The sequence below is a fragment of the Canis lupus genome, chromosome 3, assembly GCF_048164855.1.
Source record: "Canis lupus baileyi chromosome 3, mCanLup2.hap1, whole genome shotgun sequence".
NCBI classification, from domain to species: Eukaryota; Metazoa; Chordata; class Mammalia; order Carnivora; family Canidae; genus Canis; species Canis lupus.
This window is the reverse complement of record NC_132840.1, coordinates 15995722-16014004: the sequence shown is the minus strand read 5'-3', so window position 1 is coordinate 16014004 and position 18283 is coordinate 15995722. Positions and strand designations below refer to the sequence as shown.

The window sequence follows — 18283 nt, the reverse complement described above, 5'->3', positions numbered from 1 at the left end:
TTTTCACAAAGATCTATTAAAGATATAAATAGCTAACTGGAAAACAATAATGGGCATAGAAGAAAAAGAGTAGTTGAGAAATAGAAAAAGACCAAAAAAGAAGTAAATATATGCTTATTAGGTCCTTGAAGAATTGTGATTATATGCATACACATATATGAACACAGGCATATCTAATTAAAAGGTTTACTCTCTGGGCACCTGGAGTATTGCGTGACAGCAAACAGTATCTAGTATCATGTTAATCACATGAGGACAAAAAAGTGGAAACAGAAGTGAAAGCTTCCCAAAATCCCAAAGATAGGATGGTCTTATTAAAAAATCCATTTTGTCAAAAGGTGTTGCATCGTCTCTTGCGTTGGGTGTGGATGACTCAGAAATATGCCTCAAAGTGCAGACCAAGATAAAGTTGCCTTTGGTCTGATGTTATTAACAGATTTAAGGGGATATGCCTGTACTTCAACCTAAATCGCTTCATTAATTCATATTTGACCTGCTTCCAAAATTGGGATTTAAGGTGACTAAAAAAGAAAGAAAAAGCATAGAATAAGGGGAACAAAATGTAGAGCCGCTAAAAACCAGAGGAAGTCGACATGTTCACCATTAGCATAAATATGGTTTGAAGTCACAAAATTGGACCAGAGCTCCAGCAATATGTTATTATTTCATTACCAAGCGGAAGATATAATGGTAGTTCCTTGGGGGTTCTCCTTGGGAATCAGAGTGAGAGGGCATTTCTAACATGCAGAGGCAGAGCTTCACATGTTTTATGGTCAAATAATAGACAACATCCCCGACAAGAGCTTCTTGTGTAGCCTTAGAAATCAGTAAGACCTCTTCCTCCATTTCAAAAGAAAAAAGAAACTTGAGGTCCAGAGATGTGGTGTGATTTATCCATGATTATAGAGGTTCCCATCAAGAAGGGTGGAAACTGGGTGCCTGGTGTCTCTGCCGTCAAAGCCCAGGCATGGCCTCTGTACTAGCATCATGATACATTCTTCTTCCAAGAAACACATGCACATGCTCTTCTCCTATCCACCTAATACTGTTGGCTGTGGACAGCAGGAAATAAAGGAGTGGACACATAAAAGGTACTTAGAACAGGTGAATCCTGATAAAGGTGAGCTATGGTTTTTGTTGTTATTGGACTTTGTCCCCTAGGCTCATAGAACACACACTCATTTGAGGAAAACTCACAGTGAATCGCCCATACTATAATGAATACATTTCAAATCTTAACATTGCATTGTAACATAGAGGCATATCAGTGGTAGAGATGGCAAAGGTCAGCTTAATTTATTTTCTTTTTTATTTTTTTAATTTGGCTTTGGATGAAAAAGGCCTCCACCCTGGATTTAAATACGAATCCCACAGAGCCTTGAGCCTGGCAGTGAGACAAAAATGACACTGAAAGTTGTGGTACTCCAGCTTAAGATTGAGAGGAAAGCAAACTACAACAGAGAAAAGACCCAGGTCCAGGATAAAGGAATTTGGTATGTTCCCCGACGTTTAATGCACAAGAAATACGCCAGCTCGGTCCTAATGGTTTTAACAGAGAACAAAAGGAGAAGAAATCTATATTATTTTCATGACTGGATACATTCCAGAATCTAATTCTTTTGAAATACGTTATATGTCTTTTCTTTTCTTTTTTTTTTCTTTTAAACATCTTCTTAATGCCTTCTTTATAGGAAATGTGCTCAGAGTTAACCCTGAGATTTTGAACACACTAATTTCATTATGTGGTCTTTTATGGTTATACAGTCAACAAAGAGACAAACGACACATAGCACACACAAAAGCCAACAAGACATGTTATGCTCCCAGGAGGAAAAACAGACTTATTGCATTCACCTGCCGAGGAATATTAAAATATCAAAAATAATTTTTAAGTTCCCAGATTTTACAGTTTTTTTTTCTCTTCTAAAGAGTGAGAATACTAAGAAAACATTATGCAGGTCTCAGTAGTTGATATACAGTATTTTTTTTGGATCTGGCGAATATACTTTTTATAACTTTTCTGTGAAAGGAAGGACCTTCTAGCTCAGATTACTTGGACACTCTTACTGTTTATTCTTCCCTTTTTTGAGCAGTCAGAAGAGATTTCTCTCAGTACTTCAAATAAATAAGATATCCAGCTGAACAAACACCATACATTCCCGTGGATTACTTTGGCTTCTTAAAGAATATTTCACTTTCTTTTTTCGAAATGTAAATGATTAAAGAGACCTCATCATATGAAAACTCAAAGATGAAATGTTTCAAGTGGTGCAGATTCTATACAAGGTGGTATGTGGAGAAACAAAAGCCCCAGCTCAGTGAAAAAGCTTGGTATTTCACAGGGGAAATTAGAATATTCCTAAATAAGATACTTTATTTATTATACATTTTAAAGGAGAGGTTTTACAACATGAACACATTCAAGATCAATGTGTTCAACATTTAAAATCAATCTCTATAATATTTTCTGAAAACAGTAAAATAAAACTGTTTTCCTCCTTACATTCCTACTAAAAAAAAAAAAAAAAATCCAAAACCCAAACAAGAAATCCTGAAGACTATATACATAGTCTGGAATAAGAATAATATTCTACATGGGTTTGGAAATGACTGCTGAGCCTTATCTAGCTTTATGGCTTAAAATAATAAATAAATAAATATAAAATAAGTCCAGGGTCTTTGGCCAATTTTTGAAACTCAAACAAAACTCGGCAATTTGTGTTTCTTTAGAAAGAAAATTTGGGCCATCGATTAACATGGTCCCCTCTACTAAAGCAGCAAGAAAATAAATATTTGACTTTAGGAAACATAATCCACACGTTACTTTATTCTTTTCATAAGCTTTCTTATTAAAGGTCTAAATCTTATCTCCCATCATGAGGGAGAAATGCATAAATATATAAGAAAACAAAAATGGGTACATTTAGTACCGCTCTCAGCCCAGAAAGAGAGAAAAAGACAGGAACACAGAAAGAACTCAAACTGGAGAACAGCAAGGCAAAAACATCAACGTGTGGTTAACACACGCGATGGCATGAGGCCAAAAAATATCAAAGTCTGTGAGTACATCTCCCACCATATAAGCCTCTCAAAAGGCAATGGAAAAAAAACCAACGAAACTAAACTTGGAATGTGCTCCCTGCCTCCCAGTCTCCGGCCACTGTGACATCCTCCCCCTGTGAATGTGGGTCACACCCAGTGACTCACTACTAGCAAACAGAATGGGCAAAAGTAGCAAGATGTCACTTCCATGGTCAAGTGGCAAAGGGCTGTCCCTTCACACTGCTGGTAGGCTATCTCCTCCCTGGCTTCCATACTCTGATAAAGCAAGCTGCCACACTGGGGAGGCCCATGCAGTGAGGGGAACCAGAGAGGAACCAAAGTGCCCAATCCATTAGGTCACGGGGAGCTGAATCCTGCCAACAAGCACATGACCTTAGAAGTGGACCCTTCTCCAGCTGAGCCTTGCTTGAGATGCATACAGCCCAGCTCGTGTTGCGAGTACAGCCTGGGAGCTGACCAGAAGCAGAGGGCCCAGGGAAGCCATGCCCGGGGATCCAGACCTACAGAAATTGGAACGTAAGTAGATGGGGTGTCATATTTATAAAAGGGCATAGGCTGAAATAGGTGCTTGAGAGAAGAAAAGAAATTCTTTATGCCAGGTCAGCATACACCTGATTCAAACCCTGAATCCCTTCATTCAGCTTCCCTCTGCTCTGGCGAGTCTAAAATACCCCTTCCTTAGTCAGTGGTGATAGTTGATGGTGGTGCGTTTGTTTTTCATGGTTTCAGAATTAAAAGTATGAATCAACATTAGTATACCTTTCTTATTTCATTTTAAATCATACTGTTCTCTAAAATCCATAACCCATGGGACAACTGATTTGGTCAACGGACTCAATTTACAGAGGCCTAGAGAGGATGAGCGACTTGCTCAGAGACACACAATGGTTTGACTACAGCAAACCCTAAAATTAAATTCAGTGAGACAAGACATAAAGGTGTAAACTAGGGGTCTGGAGCCTGGCACTGAGTAACTTTGCACATGACATGAAAACTTCAACTCATTTTCAACATGTTTGTTTCTTAGTGTCATAAGAAGGGGTGGGGGCTGGGATGCCTGGGTGACTCAGTGGGTTGAGTGCTTCCCTTAGGCCCAGGGCATGATCCTCCCAGGATCGAGTCCCACATCGGGTTCCCTGCAGGGAGCCTGCTTCTCCCTCTGCTTGTGTCTCTGCCTCTCTCTGTGTCTCTCATGAATAAATAAATAAAATCTTACTAAAAAAAAAAAAAAAAAGAAGAAGAAGAAGAAGAAGAAGAAGAAGGGGCAGGGGCAGGTGTGGGTTTCAGTTTCTGAACAACCCAGGTTGCCAGATTCATGTCCTCTTTATTACTGCTAAACACACACATCACTGCCCACCTTGTGAGGGACGACCAAGGTGTCTGATGACTTATGCAAACATCACTGTCCGCAGAAGACACAGTGCAGTGGCAATGCAAGTGCCTGGCATCTGTCTCCTCGCGCTGGTCTCCAATGCCTACGCGGCGCTCCTGCCAAAAACCACTGGAAAGAAGCATGAAATTGGAGAAAAGGAAACTGAGAGGATAGGATCAAAAGCGGCACCAAGGACTTAAAAGCAATAAAAGAGCTAGCACGGGAGTGGGGACAAGGCCGCACATGACCAAAACGCCAGCAGGAACACAGGAGAAAGGAAGGCGAGATAAAACTAAGGGGATTTCAAATCTTGGCTAAATGTTCATTAAATAATTTGTCACACATATTAAGGCCAGATAGTCACTTTTTACCCTCTCGGGTGCTCATTCAGGAACAAAGGCCTAAACAGACTTAAAACGCTGAAAAGCAAGGCAGGGAAAATGCCACGATGAGAGGCTACAGCCTCATGGAGCCACGTGTATTTCGCTTCCCTTTGTCTTTAACAAGAAAGGGCCGATCTTCCCTTAAAGCTAAGGTGTACATGGTAGCTTCAAACAGACAGTCGGGGAGCACCTGAGTGGCTCTGTCGGTTGGGCATCCAACTCTTGATTTGGGCTTGGGTCACGATCTTGGGGTTGTTGGGTCCAGCCCCGAGTCGGGCTGGGCACTCAGTGCGGAGTCTGCTTGAGATTCTCTCTCTCTCTCTCTCTCTCTCTCTCTCTCCTTCTGCTCTTCCCACAACTCCTGTGTGCTGTCTCTCAAACACAAAAAAATAAAATCCTCTAAATAAATAAATAAAATAAAATATTAGTTTAAAAAAAAAACAAAAAACAAGGGAAAAACACAGACAGCCAGGAGCCTGCATTGTGCCCCATGGAAACCCGCTGAGTCGTAGCTGCTATTCTGCACGTTACTTGGGCTGGTGTGTGGTGTCTCTATGCTCAATGGTTGCAAGAGACCTTCAGTGACAGATCCAGAGCCATCACTGGGAGAACGGGCATTGACTCATTGGGAAGAGAAGCAACCTCTTGCTGGCCTGAAAACATAATGATGACAGTAGCAATGACAAAAACAGCCACAGTAGTAAATATTTATTGAGCACCTAGCATGTTCTGCATGCTATATACTCATGATCTTTAATTCTCAAGACGTGTCAGTAATAACAGTAATACCAGTTAATGTTTGTTGAGCATCAAGCCCATTCTAGATGCTATGCATTCCTCAGCTCCTTTAATTCTCAACACAAGCCCATGAGGTAGGTATAACATCCCAGTATGACACATGAATACTAACCGGGTTATGAAATGTGCCCCGGAGGTAGCATGGGATGGAGCCTGCCCTGTCTTCCCTGAGCCTTGTGGTTCTCTCCTTACAGTTTTCCCCCATATGCACTCCCCTAGCAGATCCCTTATTCGATATTTGCTCAGGAGTCTGAGAGGGCCTGGGTTCTGGTCCCAGTTCTCCTCTGTACTAGCTGTGGGATGCCAGCCGGGCCCTGGGCCTCATCCGCTTCCTCATCTGCACATTCTGAACTGCAGTGCCCTGCCCACCTCAGACGAGTGATAAGGGATGCCTTAATGGCTGTCATTCATTAAGCACCTAATCGCCTTTCATTTATTCATTTACAAATATTTACTGAGCATTTACTTTATGGACCAGGGATACAGTAACGTTAATGCAAAAACAGGACTTTCAAGAGGGGGAGAAAAGCATTACATACAAAAACCACACACATTATTTTTTCTAAGCTGTGTCTGTGTTCAGTATCATGGAGGAGAAATTCTGGGATTCCTTCCTTCGTTCATTCGACATGTGTTTATGGGGTGCTATTACGCGCCAGATGGTACCAGGAGCATCAGCTCTTAGGAGAGCATATAAAGGAGGGTCCAGTCCAGATTTTGATCTGATGCTTCCTTGGTGTGTAATGTTTGGATTGGGTCTTGAAGGATGTGTAAAAAATAACTAAAAGTGGAGGGAAAGAAGGGTTTTAGGCTAAAGGACAATATGCTTACCATTGTGGAGAAGGAAGGAGAATGGGGCTGCAAGTAGCTTGAATTCAGTGAAGCTGGTTTCATGGAAGGGGACCAGACAATGCCCGGTGCCTTCCATTCAATTCTAAATTGCTTTCACAATGACCCCATAAAATAGACAACATTCCCACTTGACAGATGAGAGAACTGTATGCATGCTTATTCAATAGAGTCTGCTCAAAAGCCACTACCCCACCCTTTTCCCTTGCCACCAGATCACACTACCCACCCATGAGATACAAAATGCCAGAAATGCACTTCCCCAACCTCCCTTGCACTTAGGGAATGGACAAGGGACTCAATCCCAGCCAGTGGGATCTGAAGCAAAGTGGGCTACAGAGTACGGTTCTGAGACAGGATGTTCTCTTCCTTGATAAAGAAGGGAAATATGCAAGGAGGCGGGTCCCATCCCTCCCATCCTACCTTTAGACCTCATCACAGAGGATGCAATCAACGGTTGGCACTACTGCAGCCACCTTATAAGCATGAGGGAAAAGCTAAGACAATCACCAAGGAACTGTCTTTACAGCAGCCAAACATACCCCTGGCAGCACCTGGGTTTCTGGATATATGAGAAAAACAAACCTCTATTATTCCAAACACTTTTAACTGTATGTTAATAACTCACAGCCCAAAACATGAAAACGGACATAGAATAATGAGCCTCACAGAGACGGAAGCATTTCAAAATTCTATAACTAAAAAAGGTAGAAATGTTGAGTTTTGAATACAGGCCTAATGATCCTAGATCCTTTGCTCTTTTTCAGTTTGCCATATCCCTTGGACTCTTAATTGAGCAAACACTGTTAATTTTAAAGCTCTGGACAGAATCAGAGGTGACTAATAAAACCAATGCCAAAGATAATCCTGGAAAGTAAGAAGAACGTGTAAGGTAGCAGGGATGTGACCTAGGCAGGAAAAGTATGGCCACCAGGTCCTCCTGTGGGGTTCTGCAGGAAAGGTCAAGTGCAACCCAACCACAGTGGGGTCTTAGAAGTCTCGTCTTCTCACATATCTGGACTGGCAAGAGCAGGGCAGCCAGAGAATTCAACCCTCACTCGGGAGTCCCAAAATATTTAGATTAGTGAAGAATATGCTGAAATTTATACACTGAAAACTGTGTCTCCTCCTCCCAACACAGAAAAAGGAAAAAGGCCCCTGCGTTCTGCTCCAGTAAAGACTCGAACGGGGGTTTTGTCCTTGATAGTATCTAGAGTGTAGTCAGCTGCAGGTATTTAAAGGTGGCGGTGGGGAGAAGTATTTTTCTAAAACACTAATTTAAAGAACAAATCAACATCTATTATCTCCTTCATTATGTTTTAAATTATACAACTATAAATCACCCTGCAGCGGGTTATTCAAGGGCAGAATTACTCAGCTTGGCTTTCGTGAAGGTTAGAAGAATGACATCTTGTGCTTTTTTTCTAGTTATAATTTATAACTTTGCAACAGAACCGGCGTTGCAGGTCCATCCATTAGCAGAGTAGCTGCACATCTGTTAAAACTCAACACAACGACTGGCTTTACACGGCTGCAGGAAACATAATTCAATCATTCCAGAAGTTCTACAAACTCAAGCCGTTTTTTAATGTAAAATGATTTGAAAACGCAGTTCCCTAAAACATCTGCTAAGCTCTTGCTACCCTAACACATGATATTCTTTCTACTGTTACCTGCCAACATAAATATTTGGTCGCACAAAACACCCTAAGAGGCCACGTGACAGCGTTCGGCTTCAAATTTACATACCGATCTGCAAAGGGCTGGCTTGGACCTAGGAATGCTAGCTCAGATGTTGTTTACCAGAACTGAAAGTTTGGGGGGGCTGGGGGGGGATGGAGGAGGCTGAGGGTTAAGTTCATGAAGGTACTTTCAAACATCTGAAAAAGGAAACCTAACCGCACCAGGAGAGATATACACGGTGGGGGCCGCTGTGGTGCCTCTGACACAGCAAGTGCACTTGGGAGGAGACGCTGAAGGGTCTGCAGGCAGGTATGACACTCTCCTGGGCAAACTGGGTACGATCTCTGTGCTTTTTAAGCACAAAAGGAGGGCAATAGTTCTAATATTTGAACTAACACAGCAGAACCGCCGTGAGGAATAAAGAAGGCATCTACACCGAGGCATAAAGCATCACGATGTCTAGCCTCATGCACCAAGTCGCACCATGCCTGGGGGTACGGCAGGAATCTAAAGGCCCCACACATAGCAACAATCACCAGTACCCAAAATTACCCTTGAAAATCTCGACTATCACCAGATCTGGTTTTGTGAATTAAGTTACTTGGAGAAATACCTATGTATGGATACTTTATATATATTTATGATGTATATTCAAATATACATAGGCAAAATGTAATTTTTTGAGTATTTTAATAGCATAAAAGAAAGTAGAAAGACATGATAGATGTGACTTCACTAACGGAAAGCTCCCACCAAACTTTAGTTTCCCTTAAGATATTTCAAAAGCAGCTAAAGAATTCTGCGTATTTTTTAAACAGTATTTAAGGACAGTCTTATTCTTGGGGTGTCGGGCTGGCTGGTTTCGTAGGTAGAGCATGCAACTCTTGATCTCAGGATTGTGAGTTCAAGCACAACATTGAGGGTAAAGCTTACTTTTAAGAAATCCTATTCCCATTTGTATGTATTGTTTTATTTTTGCATAAATCAGAGGGAAGGGAGACAAACGCTTCCCCCGCAGACTCCTCATCCACCTGTCCTGACCTCCAGACCTCAAGGGGATGAGGTGCCAAAGACACAGATTTACCAGTAGGGATCGCTGTGCTAAGATTAATCCCTGTGAATTTCTCATTAGTGATTATTATACTGCAGGCGGCCAAAATGGAAAAATTAATTAATTTCAAAGTGATAATGCATTTACAGCAACAATTAGAAATGTATAACTGTAAAAGGGCAACATTTAAAAGACAGATTACATTTAATAAAGTTGCACAAGAACATCCAATTGTAAAATTACTGATCTGCAACAATATTCCTTAAAGAGGCACTTAAAATAGCCTGACTCCATGAAGGGTGACCTAATTACTGTAACTAAAATCACCGTAGTCACAGCAAGTCACAGCAAATAAAACAGGGACATTGATATTAGAATACTGTTGTTTAATACTTCAGGGAGCCAGCTCTGGTGGAGAAGCAAAAGCAGAGCCTCCAAGCTCAAGGCTGGGCTGTGCTGCTTTATTCCTTGACCTTGTGCAATGGGATGTGTACTCCACAACACTCATGTCAAGGGAGACACTTCTGGAGTAAAACACGGATGGAGCCATGATGCACAGACAGCCACTGGTCATGAGGACACTGTATACATGCTAAGCTTCTTCATGAGCATTTAGGAAGCCAGCTTTCACATGGGGTGAGAATGGAATGCAACTATATAGCTTATGTCCAAAAATAAATTTGTGTTAAAAAGGCAGAAGTGCAGGGCACTGGGTGGCTCAGTCGGTTAAGCATCTGCCTTTGCTCTGGTTGTGATCCTGGGGTCCTGGGATCAAGCCTCACATCAGGATCCCTGATCAGCAGGGAGTCTGCTTCTCCCTCTCCCTCTGCCTGGGGCTCCCCCTGCTTGTATTCTCTCTCTGTCAAGTAGACACATTATTTAAAAAAAAAAAAAAAAGTAGAAGTGCATCTCTGTCCATGAGACAAGTATCTTATCATGATGGAAGCAATGTCAAGCCACGTACAGAAGGATAAAACACCAGATCGACTTTCCCAGTAAGCCCAGTCTGTCCCACCAGTGACATAGACTCATCCCAGGTTCCAGGTCATGCTCATGCCTCTCCCACATATGCAGAGTCCAAAATGTTTATGAACTAGAAATGACTGTCTATGAGCTTGACAAGTTGGTTCCATTCCACCGTTTTATAAACCAAATCATAGAACGCTGATGGCTAGGAATACCACCAAATACCTAAGTATATGAAGATATTATTAGAAATTTCCTACAAGTCTAAACCTACGTACATATTTCACAGTCTTCATAATCTATATGCTTATCTAAAAAAGTGCATGTGTGGCTGATAAAAGATGCTGTTTTTTAGTTACCTGGGGACAAGGACATGGAAAGTTCATTCTACTATGGCTTCCTGGAGGACCAGAAGTACAGGCTGAAGACCAGGCTCTCTTCATCTGGACACCCTTCCTACTTTGTCAATAACCTTCTCTTTGGGCCTCTGGGGACAGAGACAGAGGTCCATCCAAATACCACCGCCAGACTCCCAGTTTACAGACTCCTTTAGTTGTGACCCTTATATGCAACACAAAAAAATGACATTTGGGAGAATAATCCTCTCCAAAGGTACTATAACGACAAGAATAACAACCACCATAATAGGAATACTACACATCTCCTACACAGACACCATGCTCAGCACATTATTTAACTGTGCCTTCCAATCTGGCAACCATTAGGTACATGCAACTATTTAAAGTCTAAATGAATTATAAATATAAATTAATTAAAGTAAAATCAAATTTAAAATTCAGTTTCCTAGTGTATTAGCCACTTTTCAAGGGCTCCATAGTCATATATGGTAGGTAGATCCCATGCTGGTAAGTCAGATTAAAGTCTCAACAGAAATTCTATACTCATTATTATAAATGTCATATCCGTTATGGTCAATCCCCACATCAACCATACCACAATGTTAGTTGTGAGGAATCAGGCTAGGACTGGTTAAGTGCCTTACCGTTGTACGTGGGAACAACCACTAGAGGAGACAAACTGTAATCAGAGGCATAGGATCATTCCCCCAGGATAATGAGTTCACCTTGTGATACTTGTAGGGGTCAAAATGTGTTTGGGCCTTTCTGAGGGTTAGATATTAAGTTAGTTAACTGGAATTGTACTAGAATGCACTATTTCACAGTGTTTTTAGAGCCCTCTGGTTTCGAAAAATACCATACCGAATATATCGTGTAAAATAGGCATTGTTCACTTAAAAGACTTTCTATTAAAATGTTTCATGGAAGAAGTTTCTAGATATGGCTGTTATACAACCATTAAAAATGTAAAAACTTCCTTTGTGAACCTTTCCAAATCTAACCACAGAAGTGTGATTCATCCCAAAGGATTCACCTTTGGGAGGTAAAGGATAAAATGCACTTCCAACCAACAAAAGATTCTCCAGGTGAGATTAGAACATCAACTATAAGATTCTCAGTGGAAACAAAGGAATCACATCTGATAATTCAGTGGTCACAAATCCATGTTTTTCACCTGCTGACCTGAAACACCATTATCAAATACCATGCTTTCTGCATAAGACTAATAAAACAATTGCATCAAAAGAAAGCAAACCATTTCCATCAAAACTTCCAGCTATTCTTAATGCAATACTTCAAAGCACATCTACTATCCAGCCCTCCAAGACGCCTTTAGAGAAACAAATGCATTCTAAGTCAATCAAGGTGCATCTGAGAGCCCTTTCTGATGGCTTTGACAGGTCTGAGGATGCGACCGTCAAGACCAGATCCATCACTACAAGAGACAAGAAGCTGAAGAAAATGCACATGTCCATAATGGCACACTGAAGGTGTCTGCGGCAACAGAATCCATTTACTTACCATGGACTTGGTGAATGGCCGGGCCAAGGTAAACAGCAGCGTGTACACCCACCAGTTGCGATGAATGGAGGAGTACATCATGTTTCCAGGATGCACAGCGTTCGATGTGACCCCACGAGGTGACAGGCGGCGGTGGAGCTCGTTGGAGAAGAGAATATTGCAGAGCTTGGACCGGTTGTAAGCCAGCATGGCCCAATAGTCACTTTTAGATGGAGAAAGGCGGCTGAAGTCCAGTTTTCCCGAGGAATCATTAATATCTGTGAATCTTAAAAAAAAAAAAAAAAAAAAAGACATAGGATGTGAAGCAGCCAATCTCTGACTTCTGATAATAGCATCTTTTTTTATTATTAGAAATCTGAGGAAACCACACAGAGACAACTGAGAACACAATTGTGCAAACATAGGAACAGTCTCCCCTAGAAACTGACAATAGTGATTTAACACTATAAACCAACTGAGTCCAAAGACAGAGTAAATAAAGGCCCAAACTCAGAAATGGGGCAATCTTAACACGCTTGAACTCCCTCCTGCCTCTAACACTGATTTTTTTAAAACCTTCAACAGGAAGTTCAAGGATAATTAAATTAAATGGAAAAGCATCTTAAATAAAGGGCTGCTGCTTTTGGAAGCAGAAAGATATCACATTCCTAACCTTTGACGGGGTTTTCCTGGGTTGTTTTAGCCAACGCATGAGTCCTGTATATTTTCATTTTAGCATCCAAGTAAATATAGATGAGACTTGCTGCCCCCAAGACTCTTTTCCAGATTAAAAATTAATGATTATAAAGGGGTTATAACCTTGGTGAGGTGCCATCAATAGTCTTATACGTTTAAAAGATAAATGTAAACAAAGCCAAAATGAGTTCTGGCAGAGTCTACTGTTTTTAAGTATACCCATGGCATGGATACACACAAATCAAACTAAGTAGTTGATGTTTTATAATTGGGTCTGACGGAGTCATTAAACACCAGCTGTTTGGTTCTTTCCATTTTTTCTTTTTCTTTCTTTTTTTTTCTTTCTTCCTTTCTTAGGTAACAAAGTAATGACTGCCCTAAAAGAAAAAAGAAGGATTGTAACAAAAGGGATTTTCTAGATGATGATGGTTAAGGACCCCTAAACATTTCCTTCACTAAATTAAGTCTGGGCATTTGCACCAAGTAATAAGGAAACATAAGGAGAGTACTCTGGGTAACTGCTATGGAAATAGAAGCAAAAGGCAAAATGAAAATTGTGGAATACTCTGGTTGTTCCTTAATATAAGCAGCTCAGGTTGAGCTATGACCAAGGAAAAGCATCACAGGGATAGATGAAATTCATGTTTTAATGGAAATTAAATATCCCTTCTGCAAGACTCAGTGACATCCAATTTCTGGTGTTAAATGACATTGCTGCTCTAAAGTCATCAACAAAGCCGATGGCCAGAAATGTTATCATGGATACAGCACCAAGACCTTGAAACTAATTGTTGGCTGCCTGTCTCCAAGTCCCCAAACCACAGGAAGGGCCCAGACTTCTGAGCTTAATCATCTAAAGCAGTAGAACTTAGCGGGAAATTTGAAAATTTATGGGGGCCTTGTTCTGGTTGTTATAATGATTGCCGGCAGGAGCCAGGGATGGTAGATGTCCTGCAATGCAGACAGAGTCTTGCTCAGTGAAGATTGGTCCACTGGACATTCACACAGATGAAAAGCCTGTCTGTAATTATCTGAGCCTAGAGCCTGGCTGTGTTTTACATATATACACAGTTTTAACATCCACTGCATTTCCAAGAGTGTAGTATAACAACCATGCAAATGAAGAATGAATGCATGTTCAGATTTCGTGGGGTTTTGGGGGAGGTGAGGCTTGATTCCATGCTGGTAGTATTTGAGTCTGCACTGCCACACACCTGTTAACAGTCTGCATTTGTGAGTATCCCAATGGAGGTGATTTATCCATAGGCATGCACATCTGATTACTTACCTTTCCTGTAGTCCTGCTCGAGGAAGAAAACATGCTATTTTGTCTCACATTTATTTTTTCTTCCCATTACAGTTAAGCTAGCATATTGAATTAAAATACACTTATGCAGTGAAGTTATATCGTTTTTCAACTTTATTTCAACGTAGTAACAAGTACTACAGAAAGAGACTGTTGAGAACCTAATGATCCAAGGTATGGGCCATGTCTTGGAAATTCTACCTATGAGTAGAAAGAAGGATCAAGGATCTAGACAGCATCTAAATAGTGTGGCATAAAAATAACATCGTTCTCTCATTCTTCACTCTTCTTCCATCATTGTTGTTGGAAACCATTTTGGCATATCTGTTTAGCCCAACCCAATTTGAGTGCCATTTCTTCCAGGAAACTCCCCCAACTGCTTGTTGTCACAATGATTTCTTAGGTGGCAATGGGGGACAGACTGAAAGGAGCCATGCAAAGTAGACTGAAACATGTTTCCATGGAAAGTAGGTTCCCACTCACCAGGACCCAGGCCATGCATGATATTCCTAGTGTTCAATAACCTCGCACCACCCCCCTTGAACATCAGTAACAAAGCAAGTCATGCCATCTTTGCATTTTACCTGCACATTGTGCCTCTGTCCTTACCATGCCAGACTGCAAGCCATTTATTTACCTGCTTGCAACTCTGGACTGTGAATTCTTGGAAGGTAGACAGTAAGCCTCTTGCATATTGCCTACCACAATGCCTGACACATAGTGGGGACTAAATATAGGATTAGAGAATTAAATTTTGATCATGGGTTGAGAATTCCAAACTAAGGGCCAAGTTTCCTTGTTCCAATGGGAAAATCTAGCATTAGCTTCAGGTCCTCTATGTTCTTTATCAATATTTGCACATGGCACTTCTAAAGTTTAGAATGAATTCCCTGTTTTGGTTTTTAAGGACAACACAGAAGTATCTCATGACTGCAGAACACTAGAGAGGGTAAGAGGGGGAAAGGAAATCATTCCTAATCCTTCATCTAGAAACAAGATAAAACATAGACACACACACACACACACACACACACACACTATGATGACCATATGAAACCAAGTTGAAGGAAGTTCTTAGGACAGAGAAGCACAGCTACTAAATGGCAGGCCCACTCTTGGCAAGCAGCCCCCCTCCGTAAGTGAACCCCTGATTTCCTGCCCTGCTGATCTCCTGAACAGCAGGCTCATTTTGAAGGCCTGATTAGCTTGTATTGACAGTCCTCCAGGAAGCGGGAAGGGTGGGCAAGCTTTCTGATCCCTCAGAACCAGGACAGGCTTCCTGAAAAACGACCATATTCACCTCTCAGCTCAAGAGGCAATAAAACAACTCTTCAAAGGCTGCCGACTCTGTTTTCAAGTTGAAAAATTGACAAAACCACACAATAATGTCTTAATAGAATTATCCTCCTACCCATACAGTAAAATGTTAACATTTGCTCTCTGGACATTAACATTTGCTGTTTGTGGGAACCTCTATCTTGTATTTCTATATATACTGCTCCTTTATTTTTTTTTTAACTGAGGATTTTTAAATTACCAAACAAAAATAATTAGTCTGGATTCTATGTAGACAAAAGCTGGTATGTTCAAAGAATAAGACTGAATTTGCATCAAAAGTTATGTGTGTGTGTGTGTGTGTTTGTGTGTAGCAACTTGGCACTCAACACAGCTGCAGCCATTCAGAGTTGTTCAGCCAGCCCTCTGCTCACTCTTTTCATTCTATTTTAATTGTTATCTGAAAATTTTTCACAGCAAGGAAGGCGAGTTCTCATTTTAATATGATGTATTTTGGGTATGTAGAAACTCCATTCACTTGCTCAGACTCCAGATAAGTAAGTAAAATACAGTGAAGACACAGGGAGGCTAATAAATATTTTGCCCGGGGGCAGTCTGGTATAATATTTTCTGCAAACATAGGACTTTATTTTTCCCCTAACAGGGGGTCTTGACTCCAACGAAGAGACTCCGCCAAGGTTTATGGAGGTAATTAGATATCAACACTTCCATTTTACAACATGGTTTAGGGCTCTGGGTCCTTGAGCAGCGAGTAAGTGCTTTCCCAGGACTATGCACCCAGTATTCACACTGTCTCTTGGGCACCACAGGAGGATAACACAAGTGTAAAAAACACACCAGTGTGGGGGAATTAGCATTTTGTAAAAATACCCCTTCACATGTGCAAAGGCCGACCGGAAAGCAGAAAAAACCAGTGCCAATCACCAGACCGGAGTGGGCCTGATAACCATTTCAGGAAGTCCTGGTCTATAAACTAAAATGGATCTAATTCAGGAGATCAGGGCTCTTCCTTCCAATTCATCTGTTACATGAAATTAAGATTCAGATCTCCAAGGTAGGCTCGAATTATGCGGCAGTTAAGAAGAGAACAAAGACGTCACATGAAATACCATTTGAGATACAGATTTACAAAGGGAAGCAAGCAGCTGACAATTCAACATAATCTCCCATTAAATACCAACTCATTTAAACATATCCCGTGGTGCCCTCCACATCTGGCAAACGATCGGGGCTGGCAGATTTATTTCCGGAGCTCGCTCTCCCGCGCCGGCCCCCACAGTGGCCTCCCTCGCTCCTGAGCAGGGCCACTCCACTTATTTTTTTTTTTTCCCTCACAAACCTGGTGTGATTTGCAAAGATAAGGATGTCCAGATTTTGTTACCACCTAATTACTAGATGTTTCGTGTCTTTTAACACGGGGGAGGATTATTACGGGCATTTCCCTTTCATTTCAGCCATCATAAATTTAAAATGGTAAAAGTAAATCTATCTGCAATGTGTCACTTATACCATAAGCCCCTGTGTTTGGGAGTGATAAAGGGTTCAGGCTAACCCTTGGCTGGTCTCTCTCTTCCAAGTCCCAGGGGTTACATTTTATGGAAGCATGATTAAAAAAATAAGCTTCATTCTGGGTCACTAAAACATTTCAGGACTTAAGACGGAGAAGAAGGGAAAAAATAGGTCCTTGCACATTATTTTTTTTCCAGCTACTTTGCTGAGAGTGAAAGCTCCCAACCACACCAGGAAAATCTCCCTAACATGCATTAAATCTAGCCTCACCAGGGAAGCCCTTTGTCTTCTCTGACTACTTCTCTTTAGACAAATAGTTGTTTATCCAGCTCCAGAAACAAATATGCTGAAAATACGATGAAATTTTCAAATGCCTTTTTAGTCAATTGGATATTCTCCTAATGGTAATAGAAGAGAAGTGCCATCTGATGTTTTAATTGAAATTTTAACCAAAAGAGGCATGGCCAGATTTCTAATATGTTCTAACTACAGTACTTCCCTTTCTACAATTACACAGCTAATGTCTGCATTGAATTCCCTAATTTCTCATTATAAAACAATTGGATTTCATCTCGCAGTCTTTAATTGCATTGTTTCTCCTGCTAGAATAACTGCACATTCTTCTTGGTGAGGTGTTGAAGTTGTTGAATGACAAATCGATAAAGGTCAAGCATTCAGATTTAATCAATTATTATTCCATCTCGAAGCAAAATCAATGAGGGGCTTGAAGTATAGTTGTAGAAACCATCCGCACTGTTGTAGACAAAAACCCCCAAATAATCCTCCACAATCTCAAAAAAGAGAGAGACCTCGGAACAATTCAAGAAGCCAGGTTGAATATATACCTACACTTTCCAGAGCAGCATTACTGAAAAAGCATTTTCAGAACCAGGAGCCTTGGAGAGATATTGGATGGCACAAGAAAGGGGCCATGTGAAACATCAGATTCTCACCTACCTATGGGACTCGGAGGAGACCACAACTACTCGGGCAGGAGCTGAGCGGCACAAGACATCCTGAAGGAGCTGGACAAGGTAGAAGTGCCCCAGGTGATTCACCTGGAAGGTGGTCTCCAGGCCATCTTTTGTGAGGCTCCAGGGTAGGGCAAAAGCCGCTGCATTGCACACAAGCACATGAAGAGATCTGAAAAACAAAACATCCAATGCTGTGCAGACACAAACACCCTAAAACCAAGGATAACCTGGGCTCTGACAGGAACAACCAACTCTTCACTGTCTTCAAGATTCATCAGTTGGAAATGGGATGTGACACCACAAAGCCATTCTGCTGGGGAATGGCTTAGACTGTGAGTGGGCAGCAGGCACCAGGAGGTCCCCAGGATACAGGACTTCCAGTGCTAAAATCAGGACCGTCCCGGGAAAATTGGTCACCCTGGATGGAACCCAGATTCTAAAATCTAATTTTATCTATGCATCTCAGTTTATCCAACTC

The 18283-nt window shown here is 41.3% G+C and overlaps 1 protein-coding gene across 9 annotated transcripts in view; it reads right to left on the bottom strand.

The window, feature by feature from the left end:
- Window positions 1-18283, bottom strand: part of WWOX (WW domain containing oxidoreductase) — a 946355-nt gene that overhangs the window by 654863 nt on the left and 273209 nt on the right. For 8 of the 9 annotated variants that reach the window (XM_072819185.1, XM_072819191.1, XM_072819208.1 and 5 more), the window contains 2 exons: window positions 17789-17974; window positions 12046-12310 (listed from right to left, as the gene is read on the bottom strand). In XM_072819185.1, the coding sequence (XP_072675286.1) occupies window positions 12046-12310; window positions 17789-17974 (451 nt within the window). The remainder of the gene's footprint in view (window positions 1-12045; window positions 12311-17788; window positions 17975-18283) is intronic. The other variant, XM_072819250.1, reaches the window with a different exon arrangement.